Source organism: Mustela lutreola, chromosome 13, assembly GCF_030435805.1.
Source record: "Mustela lutreola isolate mMusLut2 chromosome 13, mMusLut2.pri, whole genome shotgun sequence".
Lineage (NCBI taxonomy): Eukaryota > Metazoa > Chordata > Mammalia > Carnivora > Mustelidae > Mustela > Mustela lutreola.
In genome coordinates, this window is record NC_081302.1 from 57,025,500 (window position 1) to 57,052,375 (window position 26,876).

The 26,876-nt window shown below is 43.8% G+C and overlaps 1 protein-coding gene across 3 annotated transcripts; it reads left to right on the forward strand.

The window, feature by feature from the left end:
• Positions 1-991: 991 nt before the first annotated feature.
• SLC25A30 (solute carrier family 25 member 30) lies at positions 992-26,288 on the forward strand. Of its 3 annotated transcripts, none has more exons than XM_059143906.1 (10): positions 992-1,067; positions 10,786-10,906; positions 12,281-12,428; positions 14,753-14,847; positions 16,235-16,320; positions 18,350-18,445; positions 19,329-19,453; positions 21,175-21,313; positions 22,670-22,750; positions 23,667-26,288. In XM_059143906.1, the coding sequence occupies exons 2-10, from the start codon at positions 10,843-10,845 to the stop codon at positions 23,706-23,708; spliced, it is 876 nt and encodes a 291-aa protein (XP_058999889.1). In that variant the 5' UTR covers positions 992-1,067; positions 10,786-10,842; the 3' UTR covers positions 23,709-26,288. The 3 variants fall into 3 exon arrangements, with proteins under 3 accessions (XP_058999889.1, XP_058999888.1, XP_058999890.1); XM_059143905.1 differs by lacking the exon at positions 992-1,067 and adding an exon at positions 4,172-4,297; XM_059143907.1 differs by lacking the exons at positions 992-1,067; positions 18,350-18,445.
• The last annotated feature ends 588 nt before the right edge of the window (positions 26,289-26,876 follow it).

Consider the following 26,876-nt stretch of genomic DNA (forward strand, 5'->3'; position numbering starts at 1 on the left):
TGACCATATTGGAAATAGGGTCTTTGCAGAGATAATCAAGGTTTTTTTCCCCATTTAAAAAAAAGATTTTATTTATTTATTTGACAGAGAAAGACACAGCAAGAGAGGGAATACAGGCAGGGGGAGTGGGAGAGGGAGAAACAGGTTTCCTGCAGACCAGGGAGTCTGATGTAGGACTCCATCCCAGGACTCTGGGATCATGACCTGAGTTGAAGACAGACACTTAACGACTCAGTCACCCAGGTGCCCCTCAGATATAATCAAGTTAAGATGAGGCCATGTTGGCTTAGGGCGGGCCCTATTCCCATGACTTATGTCAGTATAAGAAGGAAACTGGGAGGGCACCTGGGTGACTCAGTTGGTTGAGCAACTGCCTTTGACTTAGGTCATGATCCCAGAGTCCTGGGATCGAGTCCCACATCGGGCTCCCAGCTCTGCGGGAATTCTGCTTCTCCCTCTGACCTTCTTCTACCCTCTCATGCTCTCTCTCTCTCAAATAAATAAATAAAATCTTAAAAAAAAAAAAAAAAAGGAAACTGGGACACAGAGGCACATACACCGACGGAAGAACATCATGTAAAAACAGACGCAGAAACTGAAGGCATACAGTTGCAAGCCAGGGAATGCCAAGGGTGGCTGGCAATGGCTCAGAGTTAGGAGAGAGACAAGGAAGGACTTTCCTTTGGAGGCTGCAGAGAGAACATGGCCTTCCTTCATCTCGATTTTGGATTCCTAGCCTTCAGAACTGTGAGAAAGAGAATGTATTCTTGTTTCTCAAAGCCATCTAGTTTCTGGTTTTCTGGTCATTTGTTATGTCAGCCCCAGGAAACAAATACACTGGCCAGTGGCCAGTGAGGACCTGAGGCCTGCCAATAGCCATGTGAGTGAGCTTGAAACAGGATCTCCTGAGGCCTGCCAACGGCCAGGCTGCGTGCACTCAGGAGCAGATTCTCCCTGACTCAAGCCCCTGATGTGCCTGGAGCCCCAGGTGCCACCCTGACTGCAATCTTGGGAGGCCTGGTACACTGCCTATGGGAGCCCCTCTGGACTTTTGACCCACCGAAACTGTGAGCTCATATGTGCTTGTTGTTTTAAGCTGGTAAGCTTAGTTATATAGCAATCGATAACTAAAAAATCCATATAGTTCTATATATTTTTAACTTGGGGACAGTGGAAGAATATACTAGAAACTGAGGAACAGGATTACTGCTAGGAGGTGAGTGGGACCAGAGTGTAGGGAATGGGAGGGAGTTACACCTTTGTAAGATTTTATTTTGAACCATGTGGATGCTTTGTACATTCAAAAAATGAAATTGAATAAAAAAAGATGAAAACAAAAATCTAAAATTGATGAAAATGAAAATGACCAACCTGATAATATATCAAAGAGAGAACATAACCATAGCAAAAAGCAATGAATTCAAGTAAACTTTGAACACAGTGCTCTACCTGCACATAATTTAGAAGGATGTATGATCAAGATATGAGAAACTGCCAAGAAATCTTAAGTTTAGAAGATTTGTTGCGGTGGTAGTACTGGTATGTGATTCTCATCTGGTTTCTGTATATTATAGAACAAATGATCAAATACATTGATGCTGTCGTGAACTAGGGTTTTCACTGAGGGAGAAGGAAGATATAAATATGGAAAGAAGGAGACTTTCTGATGTTGGATTTTGACATGGAGGTATGAATTCATGATTTAAAACTATATCTGGGTGAAAGGTATACTGTTTACTGCATTACATCTATATCTCCATAGATATATTTGTGCAAATATATATATCTTTGTCCATTGTAAGGGCCTGGAAGAATGACATCCCAGTGACAGTGAGCACAAGAACTCTGATCTAATTTTCTTTTTTTTTTTAAGATTTTATTTTTATTTATGTGACAGACAGAGATCACAAGTAGGCAGAGAGGCAGGCAGAGAGAGAGAGAGAGAGAGAGGAAGGGAAGCAGGCTGCCTGCTGAGCAGAAAGCCCTATGCAGGGCTCGATTCCAGGACGCTGGGATCATGACCTGAGCCTAAGGCACAGGCTTTAACTCGCTGAGCCCACCCAGGCACCCCTGATCTAATTTTCTAAGTGCCATTTCCTCCTAAAAGCAGCGAGGGTTTTCCTGCCAAGGGCAGAGAAGATTCAATGAAATGTTAGTAGGTCTTGGGTCAGGAAACAAGGAAGTGCTCAAAGATTGATAGGGTATTATACAGGTAAAATCAAAGGAACCAGGCGAGGGGGCTTCCACTGATCAAATATCAGGAATTTGAGCACCAAAAGTAATAATAGTGATGCAGTAATAGTAATAGTAATTATAGTAAGTGACTTAAGTTGGATTTCAAAATGCAGGAGTCCACACTGAGTCGACACTGTTAACTCAAAAAGGGGAAGGTCGGGAAGGGGAGCTGGGAAGGGAAAAAGGATGAGAAGCAGGGGAAAAAATGAGAAAAGGAGAAAAAAGGGGGTACTCTTCTTTAGATGGGTAGAAGAAAGATAGCATTAGAAAATCACCATTTTATAAACAATTCAATAAGCATTCATTGGTGTGTGCTTATACCCCTTGCGCAAAACAATTCATGTGGTTCAGCCTATTGCTATGGACAGTCTCTGCTGCAGTAGGAGAGAGGTATGGTTGAAATAAAAAAGAAAGGGAGCTCAGGCCTGAAAATTCTCTGCATGGACAAAAAAACCAAACCAAAACAAAACAAAACAAAAAAAAAAAAGCCAGTTTAATCATACAAAGCTTAATTTGCAAGACTAACTTCACCTGGATAATGTCTTGCTTATGCCTCTGAAAATCCTAAGCAAGTCTTGAGCTGTTTGTTAAGGTTGGTAAGAGGTAATCACTGACCAGCTCCCTGTTTAAGAAAATTCTAATATTATAACCAATCGCTGTGAAGAATAGCCACTGCTTCCTGGCTATAGAAGCTGTTTATAACGTAATTCTGAGCCTCCTTCCGTGTTCTGGTTTGAGTGCTCCCAGTTTGCAAACTGTCTTTCTGATGTGTGCACAATAAACTTTTACTGATTACTGGCTTAGTGATTCCTTAGTATTACCTCTATCATTTCTGAGCTTCTGACAGTATCTTTGTGGAGAGATTGGCCAGCCCATGCCTTGATCAAGTGATCCATCTTGGTGGTACAGATGATGGGACAAAAGAACATGGAGATACACATCACTTCCCACTTCTACTAAAATGTTTGGTCTGAATCTGATCATAAGGGAGCAATTCGAAAAATCCAAAATGATGCAGTCTACAAGACATTTGGCCTGGACTTTTCCAATATGTGGAAGTTACGAAAGATTTTGACAAAGTGAAAGTCCTAGTAGATAAAAGTTTCTAGAGAGGCACGGTGTTAAACGGAACGGGTGAATCTTGGGTAGATCCCGAGTGTGCAATTGTATGACATTTTGGGGCAATAAAGGAAATTTAAATAAAGACAGTATGTTGAATGATATGACAGAAATGGTATTAAGTTTCTTATACATGATAATAGTGAGATGTTTAGGGGCGAGGCAGGGTTGTGTGCGACTTTCCAAAGGTTGGCGGTGGGGCCTACATTGTGAGAGGACGCAAATGTGAAATGGTGGTCTTGAGTGAAGGTTATATGCTTCATAGTACTATTTTTGCAACTCTTTTAATTTTTTAAAAGATTTTATTTCTTTGAAGACAGAAATTACAAGTAGGCAGAGAGGCAGGCGGGGGCGGGGAAGCAGGCTCCCCACTGAACAGAGAGCCCCATGCAGGGCTGGATCCTAGGACTCCTCTGGGATCATGACCTGAGCCAAAGGCAGAGGCTTTAACCCTCTGAGCCACCCAGGCGCCCCTAGTTTTGCAACTCTTCATCGGTCCGTAAATTTTCAAATTAAAAAAACTGGGATTAAAAAAGATTAGTGAGCTCTCCCTTTCTCCGACTGCGGAGGTTCACATAGGGAAGCAGCACCCCAAGAAGCCTCCAGTTCCGAGGCTCCCGGTGCGTTCCCTAAAGTTTCTCTTGCACTGCGGAGTGGACCCCGGAGGCCGTGGGAGTCACTGAGTTCCCACAGCTCCCCGCCTGGTCAACCGGGAGCCGGCTACTCAGTGCCCGGTCCCTCCGCGGTCAGCCAGTCGCCGGCTGTCATGGGCGTGGCCGCGGCCCGGGCGGCCAATGGGAACCGCGGCAGAGGGCGGAGCCCCGAGGGGTGAAATGGGCGGGGCCGCTCGCGGCTCCGGAGCTTTTTCTCCAGCTGCGGTGCGGGTTGGCTACAGGCGCGCTGGAGCGCAGGTAGCGGGGCTGGAGGAAGTCGCCGCCGCCGGGTAAGTGTCTGAGCACCGCGCCGCGGTCGCGCTGACCGCTCAGTGCCTGCTCCGGGTCTCCCCTCCACCGGCCCGTCCGTCTTTCGCCGCGGCGTCCTGAACTGGTCGGCGTGGGACTCCCTGCCCGGCCGCGGGCGGTGCTGCCCCTCCGGTCGGCCTCGGCCGGGGCTGGGACTGCGGTCGGATGGCGGCCCGGGAGAGCGCCGACGGGGCCGGGCGTGCTCAGCGTCTGCCGCTGCTACCTGGTTTGCTTGCGGAGCCCGGCTCCCTGGGGCGCGAGGTTCCGGGGCTGGGCCGCGCTCTTCCGGCAGGGGCGCCGGCGGCGGGAGCGCCGGCTGCAGGGCCTCATCACTTGGCTGCGTGGGGTGACTTATGCCCCCGCGTCACAGGTCCCAACTGTGCGGCCTGGTCCCCACGGTGTGTTTCTCCTGCCTCTGCATCCTTCCCACTCGCGTTTCACTCGGAGTGTGCGGCACCGGTGCCCGACAGCGTCTTACTCTGGGAAAGGGCACACTGGGCTTTCTTTGAATTGCTCCTGCAGGTTGGCTCACGTTTGTAGGGACGGGTGCACTTCATTTGCTTGGAAGGTTAATGTAGGTCTGGATCTTAGAGTCTTTCTAGGTGTAAATTCGTATAAAGCGTTTGCGGTGTTCATCATTGCTGCTCCTGCGCCAGAAGAGCAGAACAGTGTTGGGACTGTCCTACAGATTCTAGTTTTCGTCTTCCTCGGGTACTGAAAAAAGTTGAAAGGCCTGAACGGTGGTCTTGGCTTTGCCGCTGCCAAATTTTGTGATCATGGGCTCAGTTAATTCGTATGAAATGAGGTATGACTTCTAAGATTCCTTTTAAATTCCACGTTTCATAAGGCTGTAATGAGTTTATTTTCCATACTGTACCTTGAAAGAGAATGGGAAATGAAAGTCTATGAAAGGCAAACATGAGGAACAAAGATTTAAGAGGGCACAGTAGTTTAGAGACTGTGATTCCAGTTTAAGACTGCAGACTGAAAAGGAAACCTAAGTAAATCTGAAAGAACTTATTCAGAATTAATTATAAAACAGAAACTTGGAAAGCTTTCAGAAGTTCCAGAAGCAATTACTGTCGTATATTTTACCTCTTTTTGCAGCTGTGCAAATGAGGTAAGGAGAGAATAAGTACTAAGTGAGAGAGGATATAGTAACTTAGTACATATCTAAAGATTTGGAATCCTTAATTTTGTAGGCATTTCCACTCAGGAAACACTTTAAAAAAATAGGTGGAAAGTTTGTATATCCTCTGCAGGAAAATCGTACATTTATTCCGATTGTGCAGAATTTCAGCACTGCCACCCGCTAATATTTTTTTAACAGCCTTTGGAAAATAACATCTGGCTTTGTAGTACAGAGAGGAGAAAGATCATGTGTTCCTTCAGGGAGACCTTAGTTTGCATACTTGGTAGCTGTGTGACCAGGAAAACTCACTTTTCCTCTCTGAGGCTGTCTTTCCTCAATTGTGAAATGTGGCTAACGTTCCCGATTTCATAGGGTTGTAAGGATTAAATGAAATTATTTGTGTGGAAAATCTATAGCAATGTCTGGCATGGAAGATACTCAGCAAAGATGGCTGTGGTTATTAGCATGGTGTTTAAAACGCAGCAGAGAAGTGGTCCCAAGATTTAGTAGGGCTAAAGGGTATGGCCCTAAAGAGGAGTGCAGGGTGGGAAGTGATCACAGGCACTGGTATGCCCGACACTGGAGTTTTTCCAAAGTTGTAATCCCTTCCCTGGGTCTCAGGCTGAGATGTCATCCAGACACTAGTGACTGCTAAGGACAGAAGGCTCCCTGACTGTGCTGGACTGTCGTGCTTGGGGCTTGAGTAGATTTGGGATTTTCGCAAAGAATTGTGCTAGGAAGTTAAGTAACGTATGTAAGAAAAACCCTTCCAAAGAGCGCTCCAAAATAAAGAAATAGTTCAGTTTACTGAAAAGAGATTTCAGCTTGAGATAGCCGCAACCCTGTCTCTGCCTGCGGTGGCCAGCATACCGTACTGAACATAATGTCTCCTATTCCAGCTTTAGCTAGAACCTTCTCTAGTTGGATCAACAACTGATACTGTCTGATTAGCCAGAGTAGTCTTTCTTTTCTTCTTCTTCTTCTTTTTTTTTTTTAAGAGTCTATTTACTTATTTGTCAGAGAGATAGAACGCAAGCAGGGGGAGCAGCAGGCTGAGCCACCCAGGCGTCCCTAAGATATTCTTTCTTTGACACAGCAAACATTAACGTGGGAAGGCAGGCAGCAGGCTTAACTCCCCAGTAATCTAGTCCTAGCATTAGGAAAGCGAAAAATTTTTACCCTATTCCTAGCTAACTTTTAAAAATTGTAATTGAATAGAAAGTAAGTGCTGTCTCAGAGTTTAACCTGGGGATGCAGGAATGGACACTCACTTGGGGAAGATGAGTTTATGGTCCAGGCGCATCTGAATGGGAACAGCTGGGTGTGTGCTCCGCCCACTTGATTCAAAACCCTGGAGAGGCACTTCTACAGCAGTTTTGAGTTCTAGTTGAGTATTTGCATTTGAACCCAGAGCTTTTGGGTTTTGATTTAACCGAAAAGTTGATATCAAAACTGACAGAAGATGGGGGGTGGGGGCGGCAGGTGGGCAGGGATACTGTCTGATTAGCCAGAGTAGTCTTTCTTTTCTTCTTCTTCTTTTTTTTTTTTTTTTTAAGAGTCTATTTACTTATTTGTCAGAGAGATAGAACGCAAGCAGGGGGAGCAGCAGGCAGAGGGAGAAGCAAGGAGCCCAATGCGGGACTGGATCCCAACTAAGCACCTGGGTGGCTTAGTTGGTAAAGCGTCTGGTTCAGGTCAGGTCATAATCCTGGCTCAGGTCGTGATCCCCGTTCAGGTCGGCTCAGGTCGTGATCGTGATCCCTGCTCAGGTCCTGGTCCTGGCCCAGCGTCTGCTCAGCTGGGAGCCGCCTTCTTCTCCTCCTCTGCCCTCTGTCCCTTCCCTCCCTACCCCCCTACCCCAACTCGTGCTTTCTTGCTCACTCCCTTGCTCTAGCTCTCTCTCAAATAAATAAAATCTTGGGGAAAAAAAACAAACTGATGTAAGACAAAGTCGCCAAAAGTAGCCATTAAAACTAAGCTAGTAAAACAAATAAGTAGTGGCAGGAAACCAGAAGGTTAATTGCTGAGATGGCATGAGGCCATATGGCATTAGAGTCTTTAAAAAAATGTTTGTTTTGCTTCTAAATTTGAGATTAGTTATGATTCCATTTCCTTTAAAGTTTTGCTGACAGTTTGCAGGAAACTTTCTGAACATACATGTGTGTAGAAAAAGAGTCACTACTAAATAAGATGAGTAAGGGGCGCCTGTGGGGCTCAGTCGTTAAGCGTCTGCCTTCCACTCAGGTCATGATCCCAGGGTCCTTGGATCAAGTCCCACATTGAGCTCCCTGCTCAGCAGGAAGCCTACTTCTCCCTCGCCCACTCCCTCTGCTTGTGTTCCCTCTGTTCTGTCTCTCTGTCAAATAAGTAAATTTAAATAAATAAATAAATGAATGAATGAGTAAGGAGAAGGGTAAGCTTTAACATCATCACTGAGAATTAACTACGTAAAGTGGGCATCTAAGTGGTAAGTGTTCCAAGGTGCGAATTGGGCACCATGGATATAACTCTCTGATTTTCAGTAACAGCACAGATGCTTTGGATGTCCCCGACGTCCTCATTCCTTAGGTGGGGCCCTAGGGTCTGAACTTTTCAGAAGCTTAGTCGTCAGCTTAGGAACTCCTAATAAGGAGTTTTGTGTGCCACACAGATGCTTACCGTGTACATAATATCACAGACCGGAAGGGGCTGTTGGGGGGCGGGGGAGTGGGGATCAGCTGGGTAATGGTTTTCTTTTCTGGGGATGAGAATTTGGAACTAGATAGCCCCAGGCGCTCACCACCACCACCAGCATCCTGAATGTGTAATGTGCCTCTGAATTGTTTACCAAATGGCTTATTTTATTAGTATGAGAATTTCACCACCGTGAACAACTCCCAAAATTTATTTGAATACTATCTTTGTATACTGTGTATTGGAAAAAAAAAACAACTATTGCTGATTAGGTTGACTGCCTACCTTCTGAATATTATAGTCTCTCTTAAGACTTTTAAATTAAGTACATTTTTGTTTTTTATAAGATGCTGCTTATCAGTACTACCTTTTTGAGGGTGCTTAGCATTTTTTTCTCCTTAATTAAAACATCATCGCTCCTTTATGGTTGCATACAGCCTCAAGTTGTAGCAGAAGGAACGCTGTTTTTGGAATCAGAAGCCTTGGGTTGGAGGCCCAATTCTTACACCGTCAGCTGTGTGCCCTTGGGCAAGGCACCTTGCTTGAGACTCTGTTTCCTAGTCTGTTTTTCTGTTCTCCCATCCCAAACTTGTTGGGGGATCCAGTGATATTGTTTGTATCAGACACTTTTATAATGGCAAATTATAGTGCTTCCGCGTGTCACTGTTACATAGTTACTGCTTTGTTTTTCTTAATTTGAATTCAGCAGAATCCTAGAATGGATTAAGAATGGTACTAGTGGAATGTTAATGAGTTATTAAATTTATTATTAACGTGTTCTGACAGTGTATATAGCTCATAGTATTAATCATTATATTATTAATATCATTAGGTTAAGAATTAGTTATGTACAGATATTATTAAATGTTTGTAAGGATGATAGGGAGTTGAGATGAGTTTTTGGGGGCAGGACTTGTTCTTGGTCCTGAAACATAAAGCAAATGATGATTTTTCAGGTTCCATGCTTATAGAGCCCTTTATCTTACTTTTTTCTTTTTCTTTTTCTTTTTTTTTTTTTTAAAGATTTTACTTACTTAACAGAGAGAGAGACTGCAGGTGAGGAAACACAAGCAGGGGGAGTAGGAGTGGGAGAAGCAGGCTTCCCTTCTGACAATCAGAGAGCTGGATGTGGGACTCGATCCCAGAACCCTGGGATCATACATGACCTGAGCCCAAGGCAGATGCTTAAAGACTGAGCCACCCAGGCGCCCCTATCTTACTCACTTGTAACCAGTCTGAATTTGGTTAATGTCTGTAAATGTAGATGTATTTAGAGTCTCCTTTGGGTTCCTTGTGCTTTTTCTTAGTTTAAGCAAGCCCCTGGGCCTTGTTGCAAACTGCCATTTTTGGCAATAATGACTTGTGGCAGGCCTTTCTTGAGAAATGTAGTCTTAGGAAACTTGTAAAACCAGTAAAAACCCTGGGCGTATCGCTCACCAGTAATGATTATAATAAATCAGGAATTTTATTTCAAATCACAATAATTATGGCTGATGGTACACATGCAAATATGTGTTAATTTGCATGTTTTCTCCTGTTATTGGCAGAGGCCAGATTTACCAACTGAAAGTGCATAAAACTGCAGAATGTGTAATAAATGTGTGGGACCGGGCATGGCAGGTGTGTAACTACGTGTCACAGCGTGTGAGCACCTTTTAAGTGAAAGGCAGATGGAAGGTGACAATTGTTGACTGTATTTTTTGTGCTAGTTTGAAGGTGTATATTTATTCCCCACTATGGGAGTACAAACTAGGCATTTTACTTAGCGTAGTCAATAAAAGCGTGGGCCCCACCTCTAACTGGTTGTGTTTGCTGCTTGGAAGGTGATGACGTTGTTGAGGAAAAACCCTAGAGGTTAGTAGGAACTTCCCTAGGAAGGATGACGGGTGACTCTGACCCTAGAGTCCACCCCTTTCCTTCAAACCAAGACACCTCCCAGCTCTTAACGTGAGGTGGATAAGAAAAGAAAACTAACATTTATGGAGTGTGAACTAGAAGTACACTGTGGTACTTTGGAGTAATTGTCATTTTATCTTGGGACACTGGGTTGCAACATTTTCTTTGCTCTAGTGGACCTAAGGGACAAAGACAGTGGTAACAAATGGCGCATAGTTGTTGAGTGAAAATGAGTGGATTTTAGATAAAATGGACTACCCAGAAAATAGCCTCCCCTGTGTTCCACTAAATACATTCACTATATAATGGGAACAGCATATTGCGTTACTTAAGGCCTGAATCCGATTTCAGGCAACTGATAAAATGAGATTTGTAGGTAGCTGAGCTTTGCTTTCTGAAGGCGAGGCTCCCCTGAGCTACTGGGGTGGGGGTGAGGGGTGTGGTTCACATACAGCATCTGATGGCAGTCTCCAGATGGAACACAGGTTTTTTTTTTTTTTTTTAAGATTTTATTTATTCATTTGACAGAGAGAGATCACAGTAGGAGAGAGGAAGGGAAGAGATCACAGAGAGAGGAAGGGAAGCAGGCCCCCCGCTGAGCAGAGAGCCCGATGCGGGACTCGATCCCAGGACCCTAAGATCATGACCTGAGCCGAAGGCAGCGGCTTAACCTGCTGAGCCACCCAGGCGCCCTGGAACACAGGTTTTAAAGAAGAAACTGCTTGTGCATGGAGTTATGACTTCGACATGCCTTCCTTTTGTGTCCAGGGAAGACCCTGTCGGAGGCTATGTTTCTCTGATCCAGGAGAAGGGACGGTGGTGAAGATGTCTGCCCTCAACTGGAAGCCCTTTGTGTACGGAGGGCTGGCCTCCATTACAGCGGAATGCGGTAAGGAACCCCCTGGGGTGGGGGGCACTCAGGTCCCTTGCTTGCTCCTCTCTGTGGTGTTTGATGTGACCGTAGTTCCAGCACAGCATGTGAGAATAGAAAACATTAATCTCCGATTTCAAAATTGTCTTCTTTTGGTATGTTTTTCCGACACATGGTCATCTGGCTGCCAGGAGTTTAAGAGTTCAGAGTTCAGTGTGGAGAAAGTAGAACTTGTTAATCAAACAGCAGGTCTTATCAGTCATTTGTAGATTATGTCTGTCTGGGTGTGCCTTGTCCTTCCCCCGCTGTGCCCCCGTGAGCGCCTGGGGCTAGTAACCGTGTGGAGGCCCTGGTCTTCCCCGAGCCCATTAGCCACACTGTGTCCGGGACTTCCTTCTCTGCTGAGCTCCACGTCGCATTCTGGTTAGCACTGTCTGTGTCCTGGCATAATTCACTCAGCATATTGTGAGCCGCTCCCGAATGCCAGGTGCTGGGCTGGACACGCGGTTGGCTCCCAAGGCTCGGTCGCTGCCGTCCTGGGACAGGGGCTGCCCCTGAAGGGTCTGTGAAGACCAGGGCTAGGGGATGAAGGTGTTTGAACCACCCACCCACTTCGCTGCCTGTGTGGGTCGGCTCTCCCATGGCCACGGTGGGTCACCTTTGCTGAGAATGAGTGTTACATGTTTCTGTGGACTCTCCGTGAGGCACTGGGTTAAACTTTTTTTTTTTTTTTTTTTTTTTAAGATTTTATTTATTTATTTGACAAACGGAGATCACAAGTAGGCAGAGAGGCAGGCAGAGAGAGAGGGGGAAGCAGGCTCCCTGCTGACCAGAGAGCTCGATGAAGGGCTCAGGCCCAGGACCCTGAGATCATGAAGGCAGAGGCTTTACCCACTGAGCCACCCAGGCGCCTCTGGGTTAAACATTTTTACCTGCATGAAACAGATTGGCTTTTACACTACAGAATACAAAGTGAGATGTTCCTTTCTAAAGGAACGTCTCTCTCTTCATTCATATTGAACCCGATTTTAGCTTTCAGAGATGCAAAAAAATAATAACATTTTAAAATTTCCTGCTCGTGTAAATCATTCCGCGTAGCTACCTTTCACAGCAGTAGTGCAGCTTTCTCAAATCCTATGTCGAATAATATGGGAAACTACATAAAAAAAGGAAGGTATGTTTATGAATCTTCGGGGTCTTTTTAATCTTTTGGTTCCTAGTTTTTTTCCCAAATAGAGAAAAGATTGCAAAAGTATTTGCTATTTCTTAATTCTGTTTCTTTGTTTATGTTATAGTCGAAATGTTTCCTCAGTAATGGGTCATCATGTTTCCTTTATTTAGTGGAATTTCTTTTTATTGAGTGAAATATTTCTTTTTTTTTTTAATTTTAAGGTACTTTTCCAATTGACTTAACCAAGACCCGGCTCCAGATTCAAGGCCAGACAAATGATGCAAACTTCAAAGAAATCAGGTATCGAGGAATGTTGCACGCGTTAGTGCGGATAGGCAAAGAAGAAGGGCTGAAAGCTCTGTACTCAGGGTAAGTAGACTTCTGTACGTTTATATTTGATTATTGATCTTCCAAATGAAATAGACTGAAAAGTAAGATGTCATAGAGAAAAAGTAGAAATTTGAGGTATATTTGAAAAGAGCAAGTAGTTTGGGAGATTTTTCATGTTTCATTTCAATTTTATTTTCTGTGTATCTCTTAAGTAGTGAACGTTGTGGTGAAAGTATGTTTTTATTATTTTCAAATACAGATACTAATGCAAAAATTACGTTTCAAAAAAATTTCATAATTCAGTGTTTCATTCTGAGAAAAGCCCTTCCCCTTGGCTATTCTGAATTACCAAGGTTTTTGCTCTAAGGAAAATGATGGCGTGTTCTCTGTGGGAAAGGGTTGTGAACAACGTTTCTTTAGTTCAACATTTAGGGAACAGTGTGCTGAAGGCAGGGGATAGGAAAGTAAGTAAGACAGGTGCCTCTGTCAGCCCGAGTTCTGGAGAAAACAGAATTCACTTGGGTGGTTTCAGTGAGGAGACTTTAATGGAGGGGTTACTTGAGGGTTAAGGGAACAAAAAGGAAGAATATTGAGGTACCTAGAAACGATCAAAGTGAGAAGTTGTTACCAACCCTAGGTCCAAAAGGACAAGCACAGGAATGGTGTTAGCAGAGCCTGTTAGGATGAGAGCCTTGAAGGAGCAAACAGTAGTTGTGGGGGGATGATGCTTCCGTAGCGCCCAGGGAGAGGAGAATCCCTCTTCTTCCTGCTCCCTCCATCCCACTGTCCACTGGTGGAATCCACCTGGAAGTCAGTCGGGGGAGCCTGAATGACTCATCCGTGAGCACCTCCCTCTCAGGGTGCAGAGCATCACTGAGAAGGCTGAGACTGGATCTGGGAGCACAGAAGGAGATCAGCAGCAATACACAGTCGTGAAGGAGCTGTTGCTTAGTTGGGGCTGCAGATGTGTGAAGAGGGGGTATGATGGATTCGCATAATGAGTGCTAGGGTCTGGTAGAGGCAGGCCATCAAGCCCAGACTACGAGGACAGGGGAGGGTGTGTTTCGGGAAGGCTGCTTGATCCAGGTAGTGCCCAGTGTGAGCTTGAAGGATCAAGAAGAGTGAGTTAACCAGGTGTAGTTAGAAGGGAATTGTGTTTCTACAGAGCCGGTAGAATGTGCAGGAAAGCTTGGTACATTCTAGGAACTGCAAGTAAGGTGGTGTGGGTATGGTTTGGGAGGCAGTGAGCAGGAAGAGCTGGAGCCATAGTAAAGGGTCAGGGCGTGGATAGCCTCGGGATGGGCTAGGCATCCTGATTTCATTTGGTCCACCAGAGGGCCCAAATCCCTTCCCTGGTCCGGGAAATAGAGAGGAGAGCTGATCAGTTGAAGTGGAAGAACATTGAGTCCACTGTGGAATTCTGGATCTGGAGACGGACTGGGTGTAGGATGTACACTGAGAAATCTGCAAAGTGGTTGGAAATGCATGGTTGGATCAGTGTTGGAAGCAGGAATTAGGCGTCCTGAGTCTGTATGGTGCTGGAAACGTGGGAGTGGATGAGATCGTCCGGGGAGTGTGTGGAGCGGGGAGAGAAGAAAGCACAGGATGGAATTCTGGGGATCCCCCAGAGGTCAGAAGTAGGAGGCAGAGGAGAAAAGGAAACAAACGAGAAGGGGATGTTGTGGAGTTCAGGGAGGAGACAGCTGCACGGAGGGCAGGGTGGAGAGTAGCAGATACCACAGAGAGGTCATGTAAGGTACTGAGTGGAACACCTGATGAATTTAGTGACAGAGATGTCAACCGGTCACCTTGGTGAGGGCAGTTTTGATGGAGAAGGAAGGGGGACTGCATTTTGAGGAGGAGCTGGGAAATTCAGGAACAGCTGGGTGGACAACTGCCCCTGGGTGGTTCTGGGGTCCAGAAGGCTAAGAGAGGGAAAGGACTAGAACAGGGCCTCCAACGAGGTGGGAGAGGTGCTCCAGAGAAGTAGTGAAGAATGCTGGCTGCTTGCAGAGGGCGGGTTTCACCAGGAGCTTGGTCCCATTTCCCTTGAACACCGGTGAGCAAACAGAACTCCACGGTCACTTACCTTTTCTGGAAGGATGACTACAAGGGGTTGAGCTTTCACTTAATAAACTAATAATTTGCATAAATTTAACTGAACACAACTATATTTTTTGTTGGATTTTGAATTGTGAGAAACCTGGTTTAGCATAGTTTGATTGTAGAAGGCAAACACATGGTTGCATCTGTGTGTGTATATGCGTGTGTGCGTGTGCGTGCGTGTGTGTGTGCGTGTGTGTCTTCTAGAGGATTTAAAGTGATTTTTAGGATCTTTGTCCTTTTGTATGTTGGTGTGACAGGATCGCCCCTGCGATGTTACGCCAGGCTTCCTATGGCACTATCAAGATAGGCACTTACCAGAGCTTGAAGCGACTATTTGTGGAACACCAAGAAGGTGAGTGGGGAGTCTTTTTTCCACTTGTGGATAGGAGCTGGGTGGGTTGTGTGTCTCTAGTCAAGGTGAGATCAGATTTTCTTGAGCCTAATTGTGACTTTACTACTGCTGAGGAGAAAACTGGCTGGAAAGTCTGAATGTATAGTGCTTAAAGCCAGTCTGTTCTTACCTGAACTTAGGGGAGTGATGGTGATGGTTAAAGAAGGGGCAGTCTCAACAAATTTTTAGTTGTCCCCATCTCCAAGACACCCAGACTGGAGGGTATGTTGTTGTAGTTAAAAATTTCCAAAATCAGGAATTATGGCCTATTTTTCAGGAAAGCAGTGAATACCCTCCTTAGTATCATGAACTGAATTCTAATACTCTATTGCTTGTTGACTCTATGACTTTGCTTTAATCCATACAACTTTTTCTGTTTTTTTTTTTTTTTTTTTTAACAACTTTATCTTCTGGGTATCTCTACTAGGAGTGTTTTTTGCTTGTTTGTTTGTTTTTGTTTTTTAAGATTTATTTATTTATTGGAGAGAGAGAGTGTGTGTGCTCACATGCCCTAGTGGGGGAAGGGGCAGAGGGACAGGGAGAATCTCAAGCAGACTTTGCTCAGCTGAGCATGGAGTCTGACTTGGGGTTCGATCCAGGACCTTTAGATCATAACCTGAGCGGAAATCAAGAGTTGCATGCTTAACCAGCTGAACCACCTAGGGGCTCCAGGAGTGTATCTTTTTTATTCTCCTATGAGATGTACCTCATCTTAATTACTAGAGTGGTCTGCATTTAACACAAGAGTGTATTGGTATATGGTTGTCTACTTTGCATGAGAATTCACATTCCTTTTTTGGTATCAAGTCATTTTGCTAGGCAAAATCCCATTAAGCCAGCAAAATTCCTAATATTTTATTTTATTTATTTTTTTAAAAGATTTTATTTATTTATTTGACAGAGATCACAAGTAGACAGAGAGGCAGGCAGAGAGAGAGAGGGAAGCAGGCTCCCTGCCGAGCAGAGAGCCCGATGCAGTACTCGATCCCAGGACCCTGAGATCATGACCTGAGCTAAAGGCAGTGGCCTTAACCCGCTGAGCCACCCAGGTGCCCCCAAATTCCTAATATTTTAAAAATTGCTTGATTCAGGGGCTACTGGCTGGCTCAGTCACTGGAACATGTGACTCTTGATCTTAGGGTCATAAGTTCAAGACCCACACTGGGTATAGAGATTCTTTAAAAAAAATTAAAAATCTTTTAAAAAATTGCTTTATTTGTAAAGCAGAGATTTTACTATTCTCTGAAGATGTACAAGCAGTATGTAAACGAGTTACACCTATATTTGAGCGATTGATACAAAGAGCTCTGTGTATATGAAAAGCTGAATAATATGTGCTTGTTTATAGATGAAACTCTACTGATAAATGTGGTGTGTGGAATTCTCTCTGGAGTCATATCCTCAACCATCGCTAATCCAACTGATGTTTTGAAAGTAAGCAGTGCGATCCATTATCTTTTTTTTTTTTTTTTAAGATTTTATTTATTTATTTGACAGAGATCACAAGTAGGCAGAGAGGCAGGCAGAGAGAGAGGAGAAAGCAGCTCCCTCCTGAGCAGAGAGCCTGATGCTGAACTCGGTCCCAGGACCCTGGGATCATGACCTGAGCTGAAGACGGAGGCTTTAACCCACTGAGCCACCCAGGCACCCCACAATCCATATCTTTCAGGCATACTCCACGTTTTCTTATTGACAACAACATTCAGATAATGAAAAGCTGTGAATATAACATAATGTATATGTGAACTTGTTTATAATTTAAATGTCATGAAGACTGTAACTTCGAAACCTCCACTAGGTGGATTTCCCACTAATCTGGAAGGAACTCAAAAGTAGAGCTCATGGAGACAAGGTTTTTGGTGATTAAGCAGAAAAAGAATTTGGGCTTGGATACATTTGAATTTCATTTTTCACTGAAAATCTTCCAGGTTTTATTGGTTCATTAAAAATGGATGGGCTGCAGGTTCTACACAAGTTGGCTCACTGATGACCATTTCTGAATGCGTGATGTTATCCGTTAACTTGATTTCAGGAAATACGAATGGAAGTATTTCCTTACTGCAGTTAGACATTACGTATTGGATGACCTTGTTGCCAACACCAGGGTACAGCCTCCTTAAATTCTTTCTGGAATAAGACAAAGAAATAAATTAATTAAACAAAATAGAAATTAGTCAGAACTTCCTTTTTCTTTTCTTTCCTTTTTTTTTTAAAGATTTTTATTAGAGAGAAAGAGAGCATGAGCAGTGGGGAGAGGGAAAGGAAGGCTCCCTGCTGCAGAGAGCCCGATGCAGGGCTTAATCCCAGGACCCTGGGATCATGACCTGAGCCGAAGGCCGATGCTGAACCTGAGCCACCTAGGTGCCCCAGGATTTATTTTGTCAAGGCTCTCAGGATGTTTGTCTTTGTCCCTCTCTCTCCTTTTTTGTTCCTATTAGCTAACCAGCATTCGCTGCTTTTGCCTTCTATTAGTTGACATACTATGTGTTTAGGATCCAAAAGCAAATAAGATAAGGACCCTGCCCTCAGAGCCTTCACTCTATTAGAGATTCTGATAGACATCAGAGTTTTGTGCAACAGTGTGTAGAGTACAGAATGTGTGAAGGTGCTTTTGCTGAGATTTTGTTGGGAAAGAATGGAGAGAAATATCCATACGTCCCTTAATCTCTCAGACATACATACGGGTTTGTAGAAAGGCAGTTCCTGTATTTTGGTTTATTTTCCCATGTTAGCATGGTAGTAACACTTTCCTTTAGAAGTTAGAGATAATTGCTCCCTAAACAAAAGTAAGGAACAAATTTTTAGTGGGAAATCCCTTTTAATTTTAAAAAAATTTGGAGAGCTACATCAAACATTATTTTTATGTTGGAATCTTGGTCATAAAAATTCTGTGGCTGTTGTCAAGGTTATTTGTACATTCAGGTGTAACTGAGTGTGATGGGCATTGTGTGGTCATCTCGTGCTTAGCTCGCTTGCATACCTTTTGGTTCAGCTGGTTGGAAAGAGTAGATGCTTGAAGTAACTAATTTAAGGAATACCCTTGCCCATGCTTTGTACTGCCACGTATGCTGGATACTCTTATCAGTTACATGAAATCTTAGCATACCATCACATTCTCTTTCCTGTTCAGTAACTTAGAAGAAAATAATCTAATTTTTTTTTTCCCTTTTCAAAAGACTACTTTAAAAAATCCATTTTTGGGGACACTTAATGAGCTCTGGACTCCACTGGATGCATTTTGTTGATTCCAGAGTGTCTCAGAACCAATCCTTATGAATGTTAAATCCTCATAAATAGAAATCCTTATAAATCCTACCGGGGCATTTTAAACTAGCATTACGGTCCTATGTATACTGCAGTTCTTTTAATGGTTAGTAAACAACAGATTGAATGGTTTTGAGAAGTCTACATTTGGAGAGAAATGTGCTTTCCTTCTCATGCTCGTCTTTAAAATAATCTCCAGATTCGGATGCAGGCACAGAGCAGCACGATTCAAGGTGGGATGATAGGCAACTTCGTTAACATTTACCAGCAAGAGGGAGCAAGGGGCCTGTGGAAGGTAAGTCCGCAAAACAGAGCCAACTTCCTGACTTAGTTCTTCCCTGTTTTCCTTCTTTGAATTTATTTTTCCTATTTCCATCATCTTCTTTAATCCGAATGGCAAAATGGCATATAGGAAGAAGAGTGACGTCTGCCCTCAAAATTGCTTTCTTCCTTAATTTTATTGTCTGTAGAATGGAAATTACAAGGACTATGTCATAGTTTCAAAGTACCTTTTGAATAATTCATGGATAAGAAATTCTGTGAAGATGGAGCATTTTTTTGTTTGTTTAAAAAAAATTCTTATAGGGCTCCTGGGTGGCTCAGTGGGTTAAGCCGCTGCCTTCGGCTCAGGTCATGATCTCGGGGTCCTGGGATCGAGTCCCGCATCGGGCTCTCTGCTCGGCAGGGAGCCTGCTTCCTTCTCTCTCTCTCTCTCTGCCTGTCTCTCCATCTACTTGTGATTTCTCTGTCAAATAAATAAATAAAATCTTTAAAAAAAAAAAAAAAAAAAAATTCTTATAGAGAAGGGTTTTCTAGGTCATAGTTATGATGGATTTTTTGATCTGTGTAATTTCTTGGTCCTGAAGTGAAGACCGTGAATAGGCAAGTGCTGGTGTGGGCTGCTGCTCCCTGGTATTCCAGTGACCCGTCCGTTCACAGAGTAGACCCTAAAGGTCATCCAGTAGGGTCCTCTGTATGTACTTGGAAACCGGAGCCTCTGTGAGGCGACTTGGCCTGGCCAACTTCTGGCCAAAGTCGTACAGTTAGTGCCAGAATCAGAACCGGGCGTGGGACTTCTTAATCGTCTAGACTTTTCTACTCTGTCACTGTGTAGTTTTTTCCCAAGGCTGGTTCCACGGAGAGCTGTCTAAAACTTGGTTGTTCTTATTTTTATGCAGGGCGTGTCCCTTACGGCCCAGAGGGCTGCCATCGTTGTTGGTGTGGAGCTGCCCGTCTATGACCTCACCAAGAAGCATCTGATTCTCTCGGGCCTCATGGGAGACACTGTGTATACCCACTTCCTGTATGTTTAGAGATTTTTTTTTTTTTAAGATTTTGTTTATTTATTTTACAGAGATCACAAGTAGGCAGAAAAGCAGGCAGAGAGAGAGGAGGAAGCAGGTTCCTGGCTGAGCAGAGAGCCCGATGTGGGGCTCGATCCCAGGACCCTGAGATCATGACCTGAGCTGAAGGCAGAGGCTTTAACCCACTGAGCCACCCAGGCCCCCTAGAGATTTTTTTTTTTTAATGATATTTTAGGGATGCATTAATTCAGGGTGGCAGTTTGCTATAAATGTATAGAAATTTTAAAGAAGGTTTATGAATATATCCTCATATTTGAAAAGTTACAATTCAAAAGTAAACCAAGAAAAAGTGAAAGTTCTTATTATCTGTTTACATAGGTAACCACGGTCAACAGCTTGGTTTTTGGGCACATGCAGATATGTCTATAAATGTATATCATGTGTACTTATTACACAAGCAAGATCATGCTTAGCATTCTCTTTTTATTTTTATTATTTTAATTTTTTAGTTTTATTGAGCTATAACTGACAAATCTGTGAGCTATTAAAAGCATATGACGTAATGATTGATAGCATACACAATGTGAAAGACTCTGCCCCCAGAGTTCATTGACGTTACCTCACATGTTTATCCGTGTGTGTGTGTGTGTGTGTGTGTGTGTGTGTGTGTGTGTGAAAACATTTAACTTTTACTCTCCTGGCAAATTTCAGTTATATGACAGTGTTCTCAGCTATGGTCACCCTATTACATATTAGATCCTCAGCCCTTGTTCATTTTAGAGCTGAAGATTATGGCCCTTCACCGGCCTCTCCCTATTTCCTCCATCCCTCACCCCTTGCAACACTTTTCTACTCTGTTTCTAGGGTTCTATGTTTTTTGTTCGTAGATTCCACATATAAGTGGTACCATGCAGTATTTGTTGGTTGCTTCCTTTTTAAAATTTAATAATATGCTCCAATTATCTTTCCATATACATACAGACAGACTTCATGAATTTACAATAGCTGCAGGTTAGTATGGATGTATTATGGTTTCATCCACTGAGGGCTGATTTTTGCCCCTCGAGGGACCTTCGGCAATTTCTGGAGACTGTTCAGATGGATAGGATTAGGGAATACTGTTGGCATGTGCTTCGTGGAGGCCAGGGAGCTGGTCAGCAGCTTACAGTGCACAGGACAGCCCCCCACGACACAGACTTGCCTGATCCCCAAAATGTTAGAAGTGTGAAAGTTGAGACACACTGCCCTGAGTTGATGGATACCAAGTGTGGTCTTAGTCTTGTGAGATGGAAAGTTTCGTAGACCCGGAGACCCCTCGAGGGGTGGGGTGGGGAGGCATTACAATGAGGACTTTTTCTCTGCTCTCCCAGAACAGTATGGTTATTATAGGGCTAAAATTACTTTGATGCCTGCTTATAGCAAACAGATGCGATAAATCATCATTGGAGGACATTCCTTCATGTTTCTATGATTCTTTGACATTCTGGAACCTCAAAGGTGTTCTTAGTTGGGGCCAGAATTTAGAAGCCACTATAGTCAGTGCCATATTTAAGAAGTTGATGCAGCACTCTAGTGATGGGCCTCCTCCTGGGGACCTTGCCTTCTGTTACATGTCACTTTGGCGATGTTGGGGAGGAGGCTGTTTCCTGCCTCTGCTAGTGATGGTTGTGGCTCAGTGGTGGTGAACTGTTCATTTTTCTATTGGTATCTTTTTTCACAGCTCAAGTTTCACCTGTGGTCTGGCTGGGGCCCTGGCCTCCAACCCCGTGGATGTTGTGAGAACACGTATGATGAATCAGAGAGTCCTACGGGATGGCACGTGCTCTGGCTACACAGGTACCCTGGACTGCTTATTACAGGTGAGAGTGGATGTGCCCCTGGGCAGGGTCATGTGGTCCTTGCATGGTTTATTAGCTTCCTTGCTCCCCTCTGAAGAGTTTTCTTATCACCATGAAAAAAACAAGGGTTAGATAAGCAAGACAAACTTGTGGGTTGGACACTTGTGACTGTCTGACTTTGGCGGAGGTTCAGACTCTACCTCAGTTTCCTCATAAGTGAAATGGGACAATAATAGCACGTGTGTCATAGGGTTCTTGTAAAAATCATTGAGATGATGCCTACAAAACAGGATAGTGCCTGGATTTATGCGTAGTAAGCCTTGTTAGTATAATAATAATAAGGGACTCTTATGAAATAAGCTAATATATTTTACTTACTCTTCACTATTCTAGTGGTTTGTTTCAGTCATTGGAACTGCCCCCCAAATGTGTGTGTGTGTGTGTGTGTGTGTGTGTGTGTGAATATAGACCTGCATATTCACACACACATATTTGTATATATCTGTTTAACTGAAGAAGGGATTAAATTTTCAGGGTGTTATAACTAACATGAATGATGCTCCAAAACCTTGAGAAGGTGCCCAGTTTAAGCCACACTGGGGCTAATTTTATAAATACAAAATCTTGATGAATCTTTAGAAATGAAAGTTCATTTCCTTTATACCGCTGCTCTGCTGTAAAGGGAGAGAAAATAGTCAGATTTTCTGCCATCATAGTAGAACTGTGTGTCCTTCCAAAGTGTACCTCCCTCCTCTCGAGTGCTGCTGGAATGAATATCCCGCATTCAGACATCTCTCAAAAGAACACGTTGCTCTTACTGTACTTTTCAGTGTGAACAGTGAGGGCTCCTGTTCACGAGGGGATGCAGGTTCACAGCTGTCTCCTGACTAGATTGCCAGCAGCCCAGCATCCGGGTCTGCTTTGCTGTTCCTTTTCTCTGGCGTGACGCGGGCACAGCCTAGGCTTCAAGTGCTGCTGCAGCAGAGCAGAGAGGCGTGTCTTTATCCACCTAGAGACGTGAAGTAGATGCTCTGAATTAGGTCTTTACCGCCATCGCTTCACTTCTTTCCCACCTGCTCGTGAGTCCACGTGGCCAAGAGGCAGGCGACTCCAGCTGGGCCTCAGTCTCCCTTCTCCCTCCTCCAGCTGCTCTCTGCCTGCTGGGGTGTGGGCGCGTTTGACACGTCTTCCTCAACGCAGAAGCCTTTAAAGAACAAAAAGGGGCAGGGGGCAATGAGGTTTTAAACAGTCTTTTCAAACAGGATTTTATTTTTAAGAAACACAGATAATTTGGTCTGGCTCCTAATGAATTATTAACACATTTGACCTAATTGGAAAGTTCAAGTTAACTTGTTTTTCTCCCCCTCCTTGTAACAGACATGGAAGAATGAAGGGTTTTTTGCTCTGTATAAAGGATTTTGGCCAAATTGGTTGAGACTTGGTCCTTGGAATATCATTGTATCCTTTTCTGCCCCAGTACATCTTAAGAAAGATGGAGCTTGAAGAAGATTGTATAAACTGTCATGTTATTCATGATAATTTAGAAGTGGCTTCTTTTGAATTCCTCTGATTCTGAGAGATAATAACTCAGTTTTTATCTCAGCAGGTATAAAATCTCTGGGCTGGACTATATGAATCTTGATTTAGTGCTGGTATTATTGAAAGGGAATGACATCAATACAGATTTCTATTGAGACTCTGTTTTAGAAGCTGAGAATACTTGAGTACAAGGAGAAACAGGGATTGATTTGATATCCCAAGCCACCCTGGGGAAGGATGTGGTTTGACAGCGGTGTTCTAGAAAGCTTATTTTAGAGAATGCCTGAGGATAAACGGGAATTAGCTCCTGAGTTATTGGGCCGATTAGCACTGTTTCCTGTATGCCAAGTGGGAGGCAGGTTCATCAGACAGGGAAGGGCAGAATTACAAAGAAGGGAATGTGGTTTCCACCATATCCTTTCTCTTTATCTGTGCCTCCCCCTGCTGAAGGCCTGCCTTACCGTGACCCTTGAGGAGAGCTTCCCAGGACTTGCTGTCTCTGTTCCACACAGAATTTACTGTCCTGGAAAGTCTGCCCACCTCAGTGGTCACCAGAGCTAGCCAGGGGGGATGTCATCTACAAAGGGGCTCTGGGAGCTGGTGCTAAGGGATTTGGATATCTCTGCTGTGGTGGTTCTGTTTTAGGCTGACCTTGGGGAGGCCTGTGGGAAGATCTTATGGGATGGATAAGGATGGAGTCCCTCATGTTCAGTCCTGCCCATGGCACATGGTCTGCCCAGACGTATCTGTTAAAGGTGCTGTCTGTGACCCTGTTTTTAGAGGTCTGGGTTGTTAAGATGGCGTCTTCTCTGTGAGCCTTAACCGGTAACCGCAGTTCTTTGTGACCTATGAGCAGTTGAAGAAATTGGACTTGTGACAAGTCAAGGCTGCATGAGACAGCGCTCTGAAAACACTCCCTTTTGAACCAATAAAGCTTCCTGCGTGTCACGCTGCTTCTCACTGCTTGGTTCACCACAGATTCTGAAGGGGTTAGTTCAGATTGCTGTGTGTTGGCAGTGGACGCCGTGCATCGACTGTTTCATGCTAGAAACTAACATCCAAACACGAGTCCTTACCATGCAAGTGCCCTTCGACATCAAAGACCGCATGTGGAACATACGTTTCTTGCTAAAGAGAACTTGCGAGAAGATCAGGAACTCGGTGTCGTTTTCTTCAGGGGAAAGCTGAGAATGCCAGGCTGCTCTAGAGAAGCTCATCGGAACCATGGAATAGAGCCTCCAAGAGGGTGTTGTTATTCCTGAACTGGGGACTGTCCCTTCTCGTCAGCTGAAGAACCTTCACACATGGAGACCTGGCCCTTTCAACTCCAGGTGGAAACAGTACAGGAAACAGAGCCCTGGAACATTGCCCTGCTTTATAATTTCTTATTTTGGCAGGATCCTTCACTTAAAATAAGTGATTTTTGGCCTTCGAAGGCTTGACCTTTGTGAGGAATTGTTAGGAAGTATTAATCTCTAAATCCATGACGGTGGGATGTGTTGGCTTTTGAACATGGCAGGGTCCATGTTGATGGAAGATCTTTGAGGCAGCTGGGGTTCAGTCTTAGGTAATGTTAGCAGTTTGCTCTGATTTTTAGCAAAGTTTATTATTTCTGTAAAATGGGGACGATAACCTGTATTGATATGGAGGGTCAAATGAAGACAAGAATAGCGGTAGGCGATGGACCTCAGCCCTGCTGTCTTCCCGCCAGAATCCCAGCATCAACAGGCTGGTGTAAAGAAGAGAGAGTGGTTTCATGATGGGACTCTCACTGGAATCCCTAGCAAAGCCCCTCGCCAAGGCCTTGTGAAAAAAGAGAACACGGTCTAAGTTTTATTATGTTTTCCGTAGCAAGATGTTGTGAGGGAATCAGAGTTGATTTTTCCGGATTTCTCAGTTTTTACTTTAGTTCAGGTTATCTATTAAGGTATGTCCTGTTATATTAAAGAAGTTATATTAAGGAAGTCCTCAGACTTCCTGTTCAGTTTGGTTGGAAAACACTTGCTTGAAAATTTAGAAACTATCTCTTCAGTGCTGCACCTGTTTTCCGGTTTCTGAAAAAAATATATAGCATCTTCCTTTCTTTCCCCAAGACAACAAAAATCGTTCTCCCTCTTCTTTCTCACCTTCGTCTTGTTCTTTTCAAACTACAAAGTGACTCTGAGAACCCGAAGAACTTTACACTTCTTGAAGACAGCCCAGGGAAGGGGACATATTTACTTGGGTACCTTCAGTTCTTCCATTCGAGAACATGACACACTGACGGGGGCTCTGGGATGGACCCTCCTACTAAAGTATTTGCGGGGCAGGTTCTCAGTTTGTTCCCGCCCTGGATCACCACCTTCCTTGTACCCAGCAATGAAGGGGTGTAGGTTTCTCTTCCGGATGGGGCCTTTTCCCTGCCAATCACTTTCACGTTGCCTTCTCTATGAACATTTACTTTGAAAAAGATTTCGTGAGGTAGAAAGGTTATTTCCAAACTCGAGACAAAGTCATTAAGAAGAGAAGTAGTGGAGTGGCGTGTAGGTGTTTGGTTAAAGACTGAGTTGAAAGTCCAGATCCCCTCGCCCACTCTAGACGTGACTGCAGAGCAGGCGCACTGGGGCCTAGCTCCTGGTACTGAACCATTATCTTTAGACAGAGATTTTTTTTCTTCTTACCAAAACATTCCATTGACCTGGTCAGGGCTTTCTCAGAAAGGCTTTCACTTTTGGGTTCCTCTAGTTCAAAGGATTACTTTTTTAAGAACCACTTTTTTTTTTTTAAATGAGGAAAACATTGTATTTTTAAAGTGTACATTAAATTTCTAAAATAGTAGAAGCAAGTTCATTTTGAAGACCAAGAGTCAACGTCATGCAATGTTGATTGTATCAATTTATTCAAATTATGTACATGTTCATACCAGGATGAAAAGAAACGGAAACCTCACTATAAAAGTGGAGCACATTTTTTAAAGACAAAAATGAAGTATTTCTCCAGGGTAGATTTATAAAACACGTTATATAGAACAGGATCTTCACCTGTTCTGGTTTTTCTGCTTCCTGAAGGAGTTCATGCAATTGTTAAGCTTCTAACCAAGAGAGAACTTAAGGACTTGGAGAGTCAGTGCCCTTATTTTCAGGGGTGTGACTACAAGTCCCCCAGCCCCCTTGGATATTGCTTAAATGTGGCAAAAGGATTTTTAGCTTTTATAACTAAAATGAAGATCATGGATTTTTTTTTTGTCTGCTCTTGGATTTGTATAATCATCGATGCTGAATGTTGCCGATCTGTGATATAAAAAGGCTCCTGTTCTCCATATTTATTCATGAGCTAGAAATAGTATGTATTATGTAAAGACTATACATTTTTCATAAGCCTTTATATCTCAAGCTCTTTTATTTAAGCATTGTTGGCATATGTGGCATAAGCTTTGTTTCATTGTTTAATAAACTGGAATAATACATAACAATCCAAATGATTTGTGTTTATTTTGGATAAATAGAAACCTTTAAACAAAGACAAGGTCCAAAGAGTCCAGAAGGTTGGAGTAGAAATAAATGGCACTTGTGAAAGTGGCTACCGACATTTCTCCTCATGGAGAAGTTGTTGGGGGGGTCATCTTTTTTTTTTTTTTTTTAATTTTAAAATAATCTCTACACTCAATGTGGGGCTTGAACTTAAAATGTGAGATCAAGAATTTCATGCTCTATCATGTGAGCCAGCCAGGTACCCCAGGATCACCCTCCTTATTGCCTGAACATCTGTGTGACCTCCCACTATATGAAATCCTCTGTAGCCCAGCAGAGGCCAGTGACTTTGATCCATGGACTGGCTGGGTAAAATCTTCTGGAAATGAGGAATACCAGGGTGATGGCATGGGTGCCTTGAGCCTTCAGGTTCCCTCTGTCCTCCCAGCGTTTGGCATTGGCAAGAGATGGGCTGGGATGTTTGATTAACTGTGGATCAGGCAAAGGCACCTGTGTTTGGCTTAGAAGAGCCATGGGCTAGAACACAAACCTAGTTCATTAAATTTTTCACCTAAAAATATTCTTGGGGCACCTGG